At 38.7% G+C, this 14,781-nt stretch overlaps 1 protein-coding gene across 1 annotated transcript in view; it reads left to right on the top strand.

Annotated features, from left to right (window-relative positions):
- ddc (dopa decarboxylase) overlaps positions 1–14,781 on the top strand; it is an 82,373-nt gene that overhangs the window by 16,263 nt on the left and 51,329 nt on the right. Inside the window, exons 5-8 of the mRNA XM_077576412.1 lie at positions 6,808–6,942; positions 10,870–11,013; positions 13,056–13,122; positions 13,432–13,526. Of these exons, the coding sequence (XP_077432538.1) occupies positions 6,808–6,942; positions 10,870–11,013; positions 13,056–13,122; positions 13,432–13,526 (441 nt within the window). The remainder of the gene's footprint in view (positions 1–6,807; positions 6,943–10,869; positions 11,014–13,055; positions 13,123–13,431; positions 13,527–14,781) is intronic.

Below are 14,781 nucleotides of genomic sequence, written 5' to 3'. Positions count from 1 at the left end.
GCAACCGTGGTACTATTTACAATTGTGTGGATGTTTCAAATACAGTTTTTCCTTTTGTAACACTCCCCTGCGTGCAAGGGGACGCAGCAGGATTTGCACAACAGATTAGTTTCACTGCGATTGCAGACGCTACACTTTTTTGCTGGCTTTTTTTCCCGGGGAATAGCAAGTATATACTGCAGTGTGTGTTTGGCCACGTTGCCATCAAGTCTACTCTCAGTGTCATGATACGGTGATGTTACGGTGGTGTTACGTCTGGCTTCCTCATGTCCTTCAGTTCTTATTCCGGGTCGTAAGAGATGTTCTGATCCATCTTATCCGCTCCATTCATGGTGGCATCGTAGTCCATAACCAGTGTCTTCTCCGTGATCAGACTGTACCCACTCCTCCGATGACTATGCATTGGACTCGGAGCACTCTTCGTCGTCCGATTTAACGTCCGCCTGAGCAGAAGTGCTCCACGTTTTCCGGCGTTAGCATCGCTAGCCGGTGAGGCTTTATGACGTGATCATAGCCGCCGCGTCAACGCTTCCAACTTCGGCGTCAACCTCGGAGTCACCATCATCATCATCGTCGTCATCAATGTGCTCTTTAGCACTGGTTGATGCTTCTCGTCTTTGAAAAAAACAATCAAGCGTGAGCTGCTTGCCACCGGTCGCCATTTTCGCTTTCTCAGCCATTGTCCCCTCAACACTCTAGCTCCGCCTCACGTCTTCTACTGACGCCTACCCAATCTTGTCCAAAGAGAGTCATCGCTGCCATCTAGGGGCCACAAATAGTCATTATACTAACTAGATCTGCTTGATACTTTCAGCACAGCTGGCCAAGGCTTTCCTCCACCCGTTTCCAAAAAAAAAACTTGGTGAACGTCTTTTAACGTCTTTGGTGCTCCTCCGTAGGATTTTATTAAACGTTATTTAACGTTTTTGGCAGTCAAAGAGTTAACTTAAATGCCGATACTTAACTTAATGCAAAAATATTCATTCAGGGAAGGGTTGAAATTAACCATTTCACAGAATAGCTGCTTAGTTTTTTAGCAAATCTTATGTTCCTTTAAAGGGTTCCAAAAAATTGAACAGACTCTCACAGCTCAATTTTCTGACAAGTGTTTGTCCTTTTATTGATTTGTCCTTTCCTGTTGTAAATGGTGCACAGCAACTGAAAATTGACATGATATTGCATTTGTGTCCTGTGTTGTTCATTGGCAGGCTGAGACGTTAGTGACAATGCTGTGCTTCCTTAGTGTGGTGCAACTTTTATGCTTCAGTGACGGGCTTACATGGATCCTTTTTAGTTACTCCAATTAAAATCATTCCGAATGAAGATCTGTGGTCACCTGTTCACATGTGACGTTATCCATTCCGATCTGCCGTTTACATGCTCCGCTCCTTTAATCAGATCAGCCCCACTTCAGCTGTCAGATGCGCGAACATAGATCACATGATTTGTTAAGATGGAGTTCTTGCGTCATTTAGCACAGTAATTGTGGCAGTTTTAACACTTTTGTTGAAAAACAAGTTCCAAGTACTTGAAAACAAGTTCTCCCCTCACATACGAGCTCTTGGCAAGACGGCGCCATTTTAACGTGCAGAAACGTCACAACGTATTCACGTCAAGACAGAGCATGCGCATACCAAACACAGCCTGGCTATTCTGACTGAGCTGTTTACGTGACGATTGTTCGGAATGACAAAAGTAATATACCACCCCTGTAATTCGGAATGAAATTTTATTTAGATTCAGCCTTTTCATCATCCGTTTGAGGTGTTTATGGAGCATTTTCATTTAGTTTGGCCGTTCTGATTCATTCTAATCGGAATCCATGTAAACCCGGCTAGTGATGGATTCTGTCTGCAAAGCAAACACATAATCATTTTTTGTGATCACATCAATTGCAACTGTACATTAGGAACAGCAACCACGATACAAGGGTTGTACAAATACGTAATCTGCCCATATTTCTTGCCACATTAAAAGCATGCAATAGCAAATCAATAGCCCTTGCTACAAGTATACACAAATGCTGTTTTGTGCAACAAGTGTACGTTATCCTTTCTCCACTTCAGAGGACATAATTATCCTTGCTCTAATCTGAAATTGTGTGCACTATGTGTGTGGGTGGGAGGGCCAATGTTGTGAAGTGGAGCATGAGAGTGCACTCTGATGATGGATCATTTCATGCCCTTCTTATTATGACCACCTGTGTGTGAGGAAGTGTGTGTGCGTGCATGTGCTTGCTTGATTAATTCATTGTGTTGTTTCTGTCTTGGTGCTCTTATTTTCAGCACGGCGACTCGGCTCATTCAACAAATGTCCTAGAAGCATTCCTAGAAGTGAGAAATTTGTCATTGGTGCAGACTTCAATGGACACATTAGTGCAGGAAACAGAGGTGATGAGGAGGTGATGGTAAAGTTTAGTATCCAGGAGAGGAAAGCAGAAGGACATATGGTGGTTGACTTTGCAAAAAGAATGGAAATGGCTGTCATGAATATTTTCTTCCAGAAGAGGCAGGAACATAGGGTGACCTACAGTACAAGAGTGGAGGTAGGAGTACACAGGTAGACACACATCTTGTATAGACGGTGTAATATGAAGGAGATCAGCGACAGCAAAGTAGTGGTAGGTGAGAGTGTAGCCAGACTGCATAGGATGGTAGTGTGTAGGATGACTCTGGTGGTGAGGAAGACAAAGACTGGAAAGGCAGAGCAGAGGACGAAATGGTGGAAGCTGAAAAAAGAAGAGTGTTGTATGACTTTCAGGAAGTAGTTGAGACAGGCTCTCGATGGTCAGGAGGTGCTTCCAGATAACTGGACAACTACAGCAAATGTGATCAGGGAGGCAGGTAGGACAGTCCTTGGTGTGTCATCTGAAAGGAAAGGAGATAAGGAGACTTGGTGGTGGAATGAGGAGGTGCAGAAGTGGATCAAGAGAAAGAGGTTAGCTAAGAAAAAGTGTGACACTGAGAGGACTGAAGAAAGTAGAAAGGAGTACAGGGAAATGCAGCGTAAGGTGAAAGTAGAAGTGGCAAAAGCCAAACAAGGGGCTTACGATGACTTGTATGCTAGGTGTGATAGTAAGGAGGGAGAGACTGATCTATACAGGTTGGCAAGGCAAAGAGACAGAGATGGGAAGGATGTGCAACAGGTTAGGGTAATAAAGGATAGGGATGGAAGTGTGTTGATAGATGCCAGTAGTGTGATGGGAAGATGGAAAGAGTACTTTGATGAATGAGGAAAATGAGAGAGAACAAAGAGTGGAAGAGGCGACTGTTGTGGACCAGGAAGTAGCAAAGATTAGTGAGGACGAAGTGAGAGGGGCATTGAAGAGGATGAAGTGTGGAAAGGCACTTGGTCCTGATGATATATCTGTGGAGGTATGGAAGTGTCTCGGAGAGGTAGCAGTAGAATTTCTGACTTTCAACAGGATCTATGATAGTGAGAAAATGCCTGAGGAATGGAGGAGAAGTGTGCTGTTGCCCATTTTTAAGAACAAGGCAGACGTGCAGAGTTGTGGCAACTACAGAGGAATAAAGCTAATGAACTACACAATGAAACTATGGGAAAAAGTAGTTAAAGCTAGACTGAGGGCAGAGGTAAACATTTGTGAGCAGCAGTACGGTTTCATGCCAAAAAAGAGTACCACAGATGCAGTATTTGCTTTGAGGATGTTGATAGAGAAAGGAGCTGCATTGTGTCTTTGTAGATCTGGAGAAAGCTTATGACAGGGTGCCCAGAGAGGAACTGTGGTTTTGTATGAGGAAGTCTGGAGTGGCACAGAAGTATGTTCAAATGGTGCAGGACATGCATGAGGACTGTAAGACAGTGGTGAGGTGTGCTGTAGGTGTGACGGAGGAGTTTAAAGTGGAAGTGGGACTACATCAGGGATCAGCTCTGAGCCCCTTCTTGTTTGCTATGGTAATAGCCAGGATGACAGATGAGGTTAGACAGAAATCTCCATGAACTATGATGTTTGTAGATGCCATTGCCATGGAAAGGAGGGGAATATAGGTTAGTCGTAGCAAGACGGCGCATCTGTGTGTGAATGGGAGGGACCCAAGTGGAAGAGTGAGGTTACAGGGAGAAGAGACCAAGAAGGTGGAGATATTTAAGTATTTAAGGTCAATAGTCCAGAGCAATGGAGAGTGTGGAAAAGAAGTATAGAAGCGTGTGCACGCAGGCTGGAACAGGTGGAGAAAAGTGTCAGGTGTGATGTGTGATAGAAGAGTAGGGAAGGTTTGTAAAAAAAAGAAAAGAAAAAAACAAAGATGTAAGAATGAACATGAGAAGAAGAGGGGGAAAAAAACATACTACAAGGAACATTGTATACATACTTGGCGTGCACCTTTCTTGAGCAATAAAAGTACCTTGCTGATAAAAGAAGTGAACGGTAGAGATGTCCGTCTCAAACTGAGACTTGGGTTGTCCACAGGCCAAGCAGGTGCTCATGCGTCTTTTCGGTGCCGCTTGCTGCTTAAGTTGCTGGTCCAAAACCTCCTCTACGATTTTAGTAATAGAGTCTTTGGTCAAGGAAAGCGGGAGCTGAGGAAACGGCTGTGGCACAGGTGGCAATTAAATAAATGTTTATTCTTCCTCTGTTTTAATTTTTTCTTAGCAAGACAGTATCCAATCACTGATGGGCTATTTTTGTAAAATATGTTTCACACGTACAGACATAAGTTGGCTTCAATGCAAACTAAACACCCAAGGCATGTCCCTTTCGTCTGCTCCCCCACTCCACTCCTACACGTGGACTAATTGAAGGCAAATTGAGTTTAAAGACTGCTTGTTAAGAGCAATGCAAGTGAAATGATTTTTTTTCAATTTTTATTCATATTTTCAGCTGTATTATACTAAATTATTCACTACAATTACATACAATGTCACAGAATCTTCTAGGGCAACAATGCACCAATGGTTAATGCAAAGGACTGGTGAGTTTGGTGTGAGGATTCAATTCTCACCCTAGAATGATTGCAGTTCAACTTTTTTTTTCATTTATTATTCATCTACAATTGCTAATTTGTTATAAGTTATCTTTTATTATCCTTCATTTAAAACATGTTTTATTTAATGCATTTTATTTTATTTTCAATGACACATTCACTGGCATTCAGCAAGACACACTTTAATAACAATTCATAACACTTCAATGATAGCAAAGTCCACTGTGGCTAGTGCAGTGCAGCATGGACCCGTAAACAGGAGGCAAGGGTTCAAAACCCACCTTAGACTGGTTACGGTTTAAGTTTTCTTTTTTTCATTTATCATTCAACTACAATTAATAATTAGTCATTTCCACGTAAAAAAGACCTCCGGCTTCTGAAGGAGCTTCCCTGAGACCGCCGGACGGCGGACCCATACCCTGCTGCTCCCACAAGGATCGCGCTGTTAAATGCGCGGTCATTGACAAACAAAATGTCAATTTTGAGGGAGTTTTTCCTTTCTAACAACTTGGATTTCCTCTGCCTGTCGGAGACCCGGAATGTCGCCGGTGAGCCCACCGCTATGATTGAATTGCTGCCGCCTGGCTGTGCTTACATGGACGCTCCGAGGACGTCGGGCCAAGGTGGAGGAACGGCGACTGTTTTTGAAAACAATTTTAAATGTAAACGATGTCTATTTACCACATCGATTAACAGCTTTGAAGTCGCCCAAACTGTCACTGTGCTGTGCTGTGTCATTTACTGACCTCCAAAATACAATAAGGACATTTTAAACGACTCTGCAAATCTTCTTGCCGAAATCATGCTAAAATATGATCATATCCTCTTAATAGGAGACTTTAATATTCATGTGTGCTTGTCACACCGCAGTAAGGGTTCTGCTCTTATTTTGTCCATCCATTTACATTTTTATTTTGAAAGTACTAACCACCACTCTCACTTCAGGACACTTAACCTTCCTCCTGCGCTGCTCAGTTCCTGATTGCATTCACCTGTCTCCAATTACCCACCTAATAAATGGACTGTTTGCCTTGCCTTTTTCCCTCCAGAGTGGAGCGCGTTTAGTTGTTCTTGGTTTTTTGAGTGCCCTGTTTCTTCTACAGTTCGTAGCAATTTGTGTTCAGCATTTTTTTCCTCTGCAAGAGGTGATTTTGTGTTTTTTGTGAATAAATTGCAGCCATTGAGGCCAACATACTCCGTGCACTTAAATAAATAATTGAAAAAAATTTATGGAGGGGCCAGCCCCTTTAAAGCTTCAAAAACAAACATTAAAATCTTAAAATGATTTATAAAATTAACAGGAAACCATTGCAAAGACGTAAGGATTGGCAATATTCATAAATATGAGACAGTATGCATAGAACCATCTGAACCGTCCTAGAAGTCAATTCAATGAACACATTTTAATTTTCTTAACAACAAAAAAGTCAAACAGTTTGACCAAGTTGGTCACATGAAATGGCCCACGCAAAGTTTTTTGCCCTGAGGCATTGCTTGCACCATTGTTTGCAATCCACACAGACATTTCCATGTCACATTAGTCCATTTGTACTCTATTATGGTACTCTATCCATGTACTCTACCTAAACCAATCAATTGATGTTAGTGTTGTATACGTCATGCACTTGATGGTAATGTAAAAAATGTGACAACTGCTCCTGCTCTCCTAACAGTACTTTACTTTTGTTTTTTACCTGCCAAGATTAATCGGTTTTAGCCATTTTGTCTAATATAGATTTAGATGATAGATTTTCCAATATAGATGCTTTGTTTTGTTAGTAAAAATTTTTTTAAGAGATGACTGTTGCATCAAGATACAATTGTTATCTCTTGTGTGTATCTTGACCTTCTAATTCTCTGACAGGGCACAGCCAGCGAGGCAACCCTCATGTCCTTGCTTGCTGCTCGTTGTAAAGCTGTCCGGAGAATCCAGTCCGTCAACCCGGAAAAATCTGAACCAGAGATCCTCAACAAATTGGTGTCATACACATCAGAGCAAGTAAGCAAGATATATAATGCCATAAGGAAAGGTATATTCACCAGTCACATATACAGAACAATGCATAATCTAATAATATCCAATACAAGAACTATGTAAGAACTCAGGCTTTGTACCCGTAGGGTAATGGGTCCAAGTTCTAATGTGAGAATTTTTTTTTTATAATGGCAACAAAGTTGTTGGAGAGATGCTACTCCATGCCAATGTCTTGCATCACATGTCCAAAACAGTTCAGTTTAAGCTTCAGTGCTATGATTCCAAGGACCTTTTAGGGGAGGCATATTTCATCACAAAGGTGTTAGATACCTTTTTTGTCAAAGATATTGTCAGGACTCGCCTCCTGCACTACATCTCAAAGGCATCTATCCTGTCTGTCAGCTTTGTTTAACGTCCAACTCTCCCTACCATACAAAACTACTGGAAACATTAATGTAAAAACAAGCCTCATCTTAGTGTCGATCTCAATTCCATGATCTTTGGGCGTAGTTCATTCAAAGCTGCTTTGCAAAGTGCCAACCTTCTGATCTCCCACGATCAACAGTTACTTCTGATCCAAGAAAGACAATGTCAACAATATCAACAATGTAAATTTTATCTCCATCAAGATCAAAATCCATTATTCCCACTGTGGTCATTATCTTGGTTTTCTTAACGTTTAGGTCTGGCTTCTCCAACCGGTAGCTCGCGAGCATATATATGTATCTAGTTCTTCAATTTTATAAAGTATTTTATTTTTATTTTATTTTTTTTTACCTCATACACTGTCAGTCAGACCCAACGCCAGACCACAGCCTTTAGGGCCAAATACATGCATGCCCACTTATTTTTATTCCGCCAACACAGTGACATAGCAAATTGTTGCTCAAATGGGATGGGAAAAAGCCTGATAATCATGAATCATAATTCATTTGTCTTTCTGTTACTGGCGCTGTTAAAAGTCTCAGGAGCGAAAGGTTGTAAGTAGTCAACATGTGTGTGTTTGTGTGCGTGCGTGTGTGTAGTTAGGGTCACTAGGTAACAGAGTTATAATTATAGTTAGTTTTTATTTTGTTTGGACTTTTGTTATTCAGTTAGTTTAAAAAAAAAAATTGCAGATTGTTTTGTACAATTTTATTAATAGGTTTTATTAATTTTCTTAATATTTTCATTCATTTTTTCCCATTTTAGTATTAGTTTCAGTATTTGTTAATATATGGAGTATAGTCTATTAGTAAACTACAATTTTGAAACAACTGAACGTCCTTCTTCCGTAGCTACGGATCTAAATAATTATTTTAAAATATTTTTTTTTTTTTTAAAGATAAAAATATTGCTATTGATAAAATTACAGAAATAGCTAATGAATTTAATGAGTTCTTTGTCAATGTTGGTAATGACCTACTGAAAGAAATTCCTGAGCCAAGAAATACATATGAAGTAGATAAATCTATAAAAAAATACTCCTACACTATGTTTCTTAGTACGGAGGTTTTAAATGTTGTAAAAACACTAAAACAAAATAAAAAAAAGTCCACTGATTGCTTTAATATCGACATGGCATTAGTCAAAAGCATCATCGAAAATGTTGTACAACCAATCTGTAATTTGTCATTTAAAGCTGGTATCTTTCCATCAAAATGAAAACCGTCATTCCTATCTATAAAAACAGAGATAGACATTTATTCACTAACTATAGACCAATATCACTTTTGCCACAGTTCTCAAAAATTTTAGGGAATTTTTTTTCACATAGACTGGACACTTTAATCAAGAAACATAAGCTCTTAAGTGAAAATCAATATGGATTTAGAGAAAAACTATCAACCTCGATGGTAATTATGGAACTTGTAGAAGCTATAGCTACAAGTATAGATAATAAAGAATTTACTATTGGGATTTTTCTAGATTTAAAAAAAAGCATTTGATACTATAGATCATAGTATATTATTGAATAAATGAGAGCGGTACGGCATAAGAGGCTTAGCATATAAATATAAACAATATACAAGCAAAACAAATGATGATCTCTCACGGCGTTTCCCAAGGGTCAGTGCTTGGCCCTAAGTTATTTATATTATATATAAACGATATCTGCTGTGTCTCCAAAATACTTAAAAGTGTTTTGTTTGCTGATGACACAACTCTCTATTGCTCCGGAGAAAGAATTAAACAGCTTCTGAAAACGGTGGAAAATTAATTAAAACCATTAAAAAATTGGTTTGACACCAACAAATTATCTCTAAATTTAAACAAAATAAAGTTTATAGTTTTTGGCATGAGACAGGTCAAGCACCAAGTCATAACTAGAGTACAGAGAAACAGAAAGAGTGTATGAAAATTAATTTCTTGGTGTAGTTATCGATAAAAGATTAAGATGGAAGTCCTACATAGACAATGTTAAAAGGAAAGTGTCTTAAATTATAGGGATATTTTACAAAACAAATGATGTTTTGAATAAGAAGTCATATACATTACTGTATATTGCTCATTATTATTACCATATCTTACCTATTGTGTGGAGATATGGGGAAATGCTTACAAAACAAATACCCTCTTTTTTAAATTACAAAAAAGAGCAATAAGAATTATTAACCAATCAAAATATACAGAACCACCAACACTATATCAAATTAAACACAATGAAATTTTATGATCTAGTTGAGTTTAAAATTGCTCAAATAATGTACAAGGTACACAACAACCTACTTTGCCACAATATTCAGAAGCTGTTTGAAATCAGAGACTGCGACTATGATTTGAGGAGTATATGTCTATAAGAAATTTAAAACAAGAACAAATATTAAGCAAAATGTACGTATGTGTAAGCCTCTGTGCTGATTTATATATCTGTAAAAATGTGTGCTTATCAACTAAATGTACAATACTGTTGGCATATCTATGCACGTATAAGTGCAGCTGTTTATGTGTAAGTTTGTGTTTGTTTTTTTCTTTTGTAAGGGGGAGGACTAAAAGTTTTTTACTTCTTTCTTCTACCTTTTGAACAATGATGATTAATTATATATATATATATATATATGTATATATATATATATATATATATATATATATAACTTTTCTTTTAATTTGTTTTAATTTTAATTGCAGTATTTGTGTTGCTGGTTTATATGTTCAATAAACAAACAAACTAAAGCAACACCGAAATAAACACATTTAAAATAAGCCCCAAAAGTTCATATATGATATTAAATGATAAAAACAAAAACAATGGACATTGTCACTATAATTATAGTAAATTTTGTAAATGTAAGAAATAGTTTCACTTATTATTATTATTATTATTTTAGCATTTTCATTTTATTTTGGTTCTGTAATTATTTTAAAATTACTGTATTGTTTTAGTTATTTCGTTAGTTTCCATTAACTATAATAACCTTGCTGGGTAAAATACTTTTTTTTTCTTTTTCTTTTGTTATAGCAAATATTTTTTCATTTAGAAGGTGAAGTTAATGGCCACATTTATAGTTTTGTTTCAGCCATCATACTCATTTTGAGTCTATTTTTTTTTAAGGCTGCCATAGCAACATACGAGACAGTTGGTCAGTCAGGCAGTAGCTGGCTTTGATCAGGTTAAATAGCGGGCAGGGACTCCGTAATAGGGTTAGGCAGTCGCCAGAGGGCTAAGGAGATATTTTCAAGAGATTAGAATTGATGTTGCAGATTTAATCATGTTTTCTGATGCCCACTGTTATCTTTTTCTGCATGTGGTAGTGATGGTTGCAGTAGAGGTGTGTACTGTAGATCCAATGTTATAATTCTTTTGCAATGGGAAAATGCACTTAACTTTTCAAAATCAAATCTTATGTTTAATAGTCTATGATTCAAAGCATCTATAACACCTTTTCATCTTTTGCCACTCAAAATATTTGTTGATTGCTGTTTTGTAATTACTGTCATTGTTTGCACATCTGACACGTTACCTCTGTGTAGTCTCATTCGTCAGTGGAGCGGGCAGGTCTGATTGGAGGAGTGATGATGAAGAAAGTCCCGACAGACAGCACTTATGCTGTCACGGGTGATATGCTCAAGAAAATAGTGGAAAAGGACAAAGAAGCGGGACTCATCCCTTTCTATGTAAGACACACACTTATGCAAGTATTACTGTACATGGTGATGTTTAGACCAATGTTTTACTCTAGTTGCTCAACCACATAAGTGACAATCACAATGTGCCTTGGGATACCACCATGTGTGGAAAGCTGTTTGAGTATATATTTACTAACTCGTTCGTTCATTCATTCTTTGATATCTACACCTTACTAATAAGTAGTGGTGCAATGGATCAGAATTGATCGGCCGGTTCGGATCAGGCCCCACGGTTCGGATTGTGCATGGTCCGCGGATTGTTTGGTGGGAAAAACAACAACAACAAAGTGCACATTCACAGCAGACAGCATTCAAACATGTCAAGGAAGCTGATACATACACAACGTAACACACAGCTTACGCTCAGGCTAACTTCAAAATAAAGTTTGCCAAATAATATATTGACGGCAATGCAAATAGCCTTAGACTTTTGCTTTGAAAGTAGCTCATATCGTGGCATGATGGGTTGCTTGACTTCCCTTTTAGACATTCGTAGTTTTGATTTACATTAAAGTTGCGATCAACATCAACACAACACTATCCCGAACTCCTATTAAATCGCTAATTAGTACGCTAAGAAACTACTAATTAAATTCACCGTCATTGTGTGATACGGCAGAAGTCTCCAACGTAAGTGCCTAGCAGCTAGCTGTTAGCATTACCAACAAGTGCCTGTGGCTGGTAGCTTTATATGAGTTTGACAGCTGGTACCTCACTTAGTTGAATTCTTTTTCAACATTCTGCACCAAGGCTACTTTTTAATTCACTCTCCATGATTAAAGGAAGGGAATGTGCCTTAAATTGCACTTTGATGTATTTTCATCATTTAAAAATCAATTAAAAAATCAATAGAACTTTGACCAAAAGCGGACTTTTTCCTATTTTTCGTTTGATGCGTGACAGGCAGTGGGTGAATTATTTGGTTTAAAAAAATACCCTGCTATATGTGTACAAAGTCTGCGGCCATCGTAGAGTTACAAAACTGAAATTTCTTTGCGGCCCACTAGATGGTGCTTGGGCCGTGGCCTGATGGTTAGGGAACACTTATTTTCAGGATTCCTTCTTCCAACACTCCTGATGTAAATGATCAGCTCATCAGCAAGCTCTGCGGGAGCCTGATAATGATCCTGATCATTTGAATCAGGTGTGTTGGAGGAGGGAAACATCTAAAGCAGAGGTGCCCAAGTCCAGTCCTCGAGAGCCCCTATCCAGCCTGTTTTCCATGTCTCCCTCCTTCAACACAGCTGAATCTAATGATCAGCTCATCACCAAGCTTTGTAGAAGCCTGCTCCTGATCATGAATCAGGTGTGTTGGTGGAGAGAAACATGGAAAACAGGCTAGATAGGGGCTCTCAACGACAGAACTTGGGCACCCCTGCTCTAAAGCATGCAGGAATGCAACCCTCAAGCATCAGAGTTTGAGACCTATGTTGTAAAGTGTATTGGGACCATGTGCCATGGCGATTTTGCACTTTAACTAAACTGGATGAAAGAGCACACTATTTTTTGGAATTTAAATAAAAATCCAGGATATCAAAGAAATGCTCAAAGGGCTTTCCAGAATCATGCACGCCCCAAAGTTGTCTTTACAATGGTAACATTAGTAACATAATGTTTCAAAGTGTGTTAACTCAGTGGTAGAGTGGTCATCTCCCATCCGTGAGGTTGTGGGTTCGATGCTCACCCCTGGTGATCATGTCGAAGTGTCTTTGAGCAAGACACTGAACCCCAATTTTCTCCCAGTAGTTCTGGCAGCGCCTTGCATGGCAGCAGTCGACCTGTGAATGTGTGTGTGAATGGGTAAATGTGAGGCATTATAAAACGCTTTGAACACCATATGGTGTAGATAAAAGCGCTATATAAAAACCAGTCCATTTACCATTTACCATAATCTAGTCCGCAAAGAATCAGTGTCATTCAGCAGCTTGTGTATTTATTAGGATTGTGTAGAAAAAAAAATATGAATCCAATGCGTGAAATGACAATGATAACATTGTCATTAAATTTTATTTTCATTTTTTGTCTTTTAGTTCTGTGCAACGCTTGGCACCACTGCGTCATGTGCATTTGATCATATTTCTGAGCTGGGGCCTGTCTGTAAGTTACCTTGGAAGTAATTACACTTACTTTTGTAAAATGCAACACATTTAGTACATTTTCAGAAGTTAAAGATGTCCATTGCAAGAATTGTATGTTTCTGTCAGAGAAGTATTGATTTGACAAGTATATGCACTATTACTTTATATTGTACTGAATTTGAAAGGCATGTTTGTCGTTTCATGCTATTTTTAGTCCGATCTGATTGTACAAGTATAGTTAATACAAAATCCTGTGTTATTAATGCAGTATAACAAAACACAATGGAAGCACATGATCAATAACATTGTTGCTTGTTGGCCCCTACAGGTAATGAGGAAAACATGTGGATGCATGTTGATGCTGCCTATGCTGGGAGTGCATTTATCTGTCCTGAATTTCGGCCTTTGTTGAATGGCATAGAGGTATGTGAAAAATAAATCTAATGCATGCTATATACTAGTGGTGAGTGGATTGATCCAAATATCGATATTATTGATACCAAGTCAGTATCGATATCTGTCTTTGGTTTAGTTTAAAACATTGTGATTGGTAATTGTTGGCGCTTTTTGTTGTACTTCAACCTGTTTTACCGAATGTGAAAGCTGGTTGCGCATAATACATATTATCCAACAAAAAATTTATGACTGGTGAAAATGCCAAGTGTTTACTAACTCTGTGAAACCACTAGCCACAGTGGCTGGTGGCAAAAAAAAATATTGTCAAATCCTTGCTCTAAACCATTTAAATCAGGAAACAGAAGCATGCTCCCCTGTGCAATATTATTGAGGCATTAAACAACCACCTGTTGATGTCAATATGTGTGTGAAACTCATCATCATCACGTCAGTGAACGCAAACATTTGATTGCATGATGGCTATATCCTGTTGCTTTGTTCTTGTTTGACGCTCCCTGATGTTAATGTCAAATAGGAGGAACATCAGAGAGAGTAACAATCGGCAACTGTGCTTGCTTTTTAAATCCGTCGAGGCTTCTGCTTCTCACCCAGCTGTGCAGACGCAGAGATAAGGCCGGAGTCATTTCCTGGGGCGGCATTAGACCTTTATATATCACTCTTTGTTAGACACACATGTTCAAACAACAGAGGGACTTTTTAAAAAGGAGCAGCTGCCATGGACAAATACTGCATAATAGCTGTTTAGTGTAATATGTTTTAGAAAGCGTACATACAGCGTGAGAGGTGAAAGAGAGAGAGAGAGAAACATGTAGATATAATGCATGGTTGGTTGAGTAATGGACTAGCAAGCATCAGGAGGCATGGCAACTGTCCCGCACATTGTTTCCTTCTTATTGCAGCTCTTATTGCATTTGTGTGGTAGGGGGAGGATATTAAAAAAGATAGGCAACAAAAAGATATAGGCAGATTAGACACAATATTCTGTGGGCCTTGCAAAATCACTAAAAATCCAGTAAAGCAGCCGGGAGTGAAGGGGGTAGGGCAATTAATTGAAATTCAATTACAATTTTGATTATTACCCTCCACGATTACAAAATTGGTATAGTCGTAAAAATAATTATTAATACAAAGGATGAAACGAGTCCTCGTCATTTCTGCCTCGGATACCCGCTGAGAAAGTCGTAGTCAAGTATGCATGACGTACACAAGGCTAACGCTGTGAGAAACCCAATTTCAAAATAAACCTTACCTTACCAGCTAA

This window comes from Vanacampus margaritifer, chromosome 9 (assembly GCF_051991255.1).
Source record: "Vanacampus margaritifer isolate UIUO_Vmar chromosome 9, RoL_Vmar_1.0, whole genome shotgun sequence".
NCBI classification, from domain to species: domain Eukaryota; kingdom Metazoa; phylum Chordata; class Actinopteri; order Syngnathiformes; family Syngnathidae; genus Vanacampus; species Vanacampus margaritifer.
Note: the sequence above shows the minus strand (reverse complement) of the source record. Positions and strands in the feature narration are given on the sequence as shown.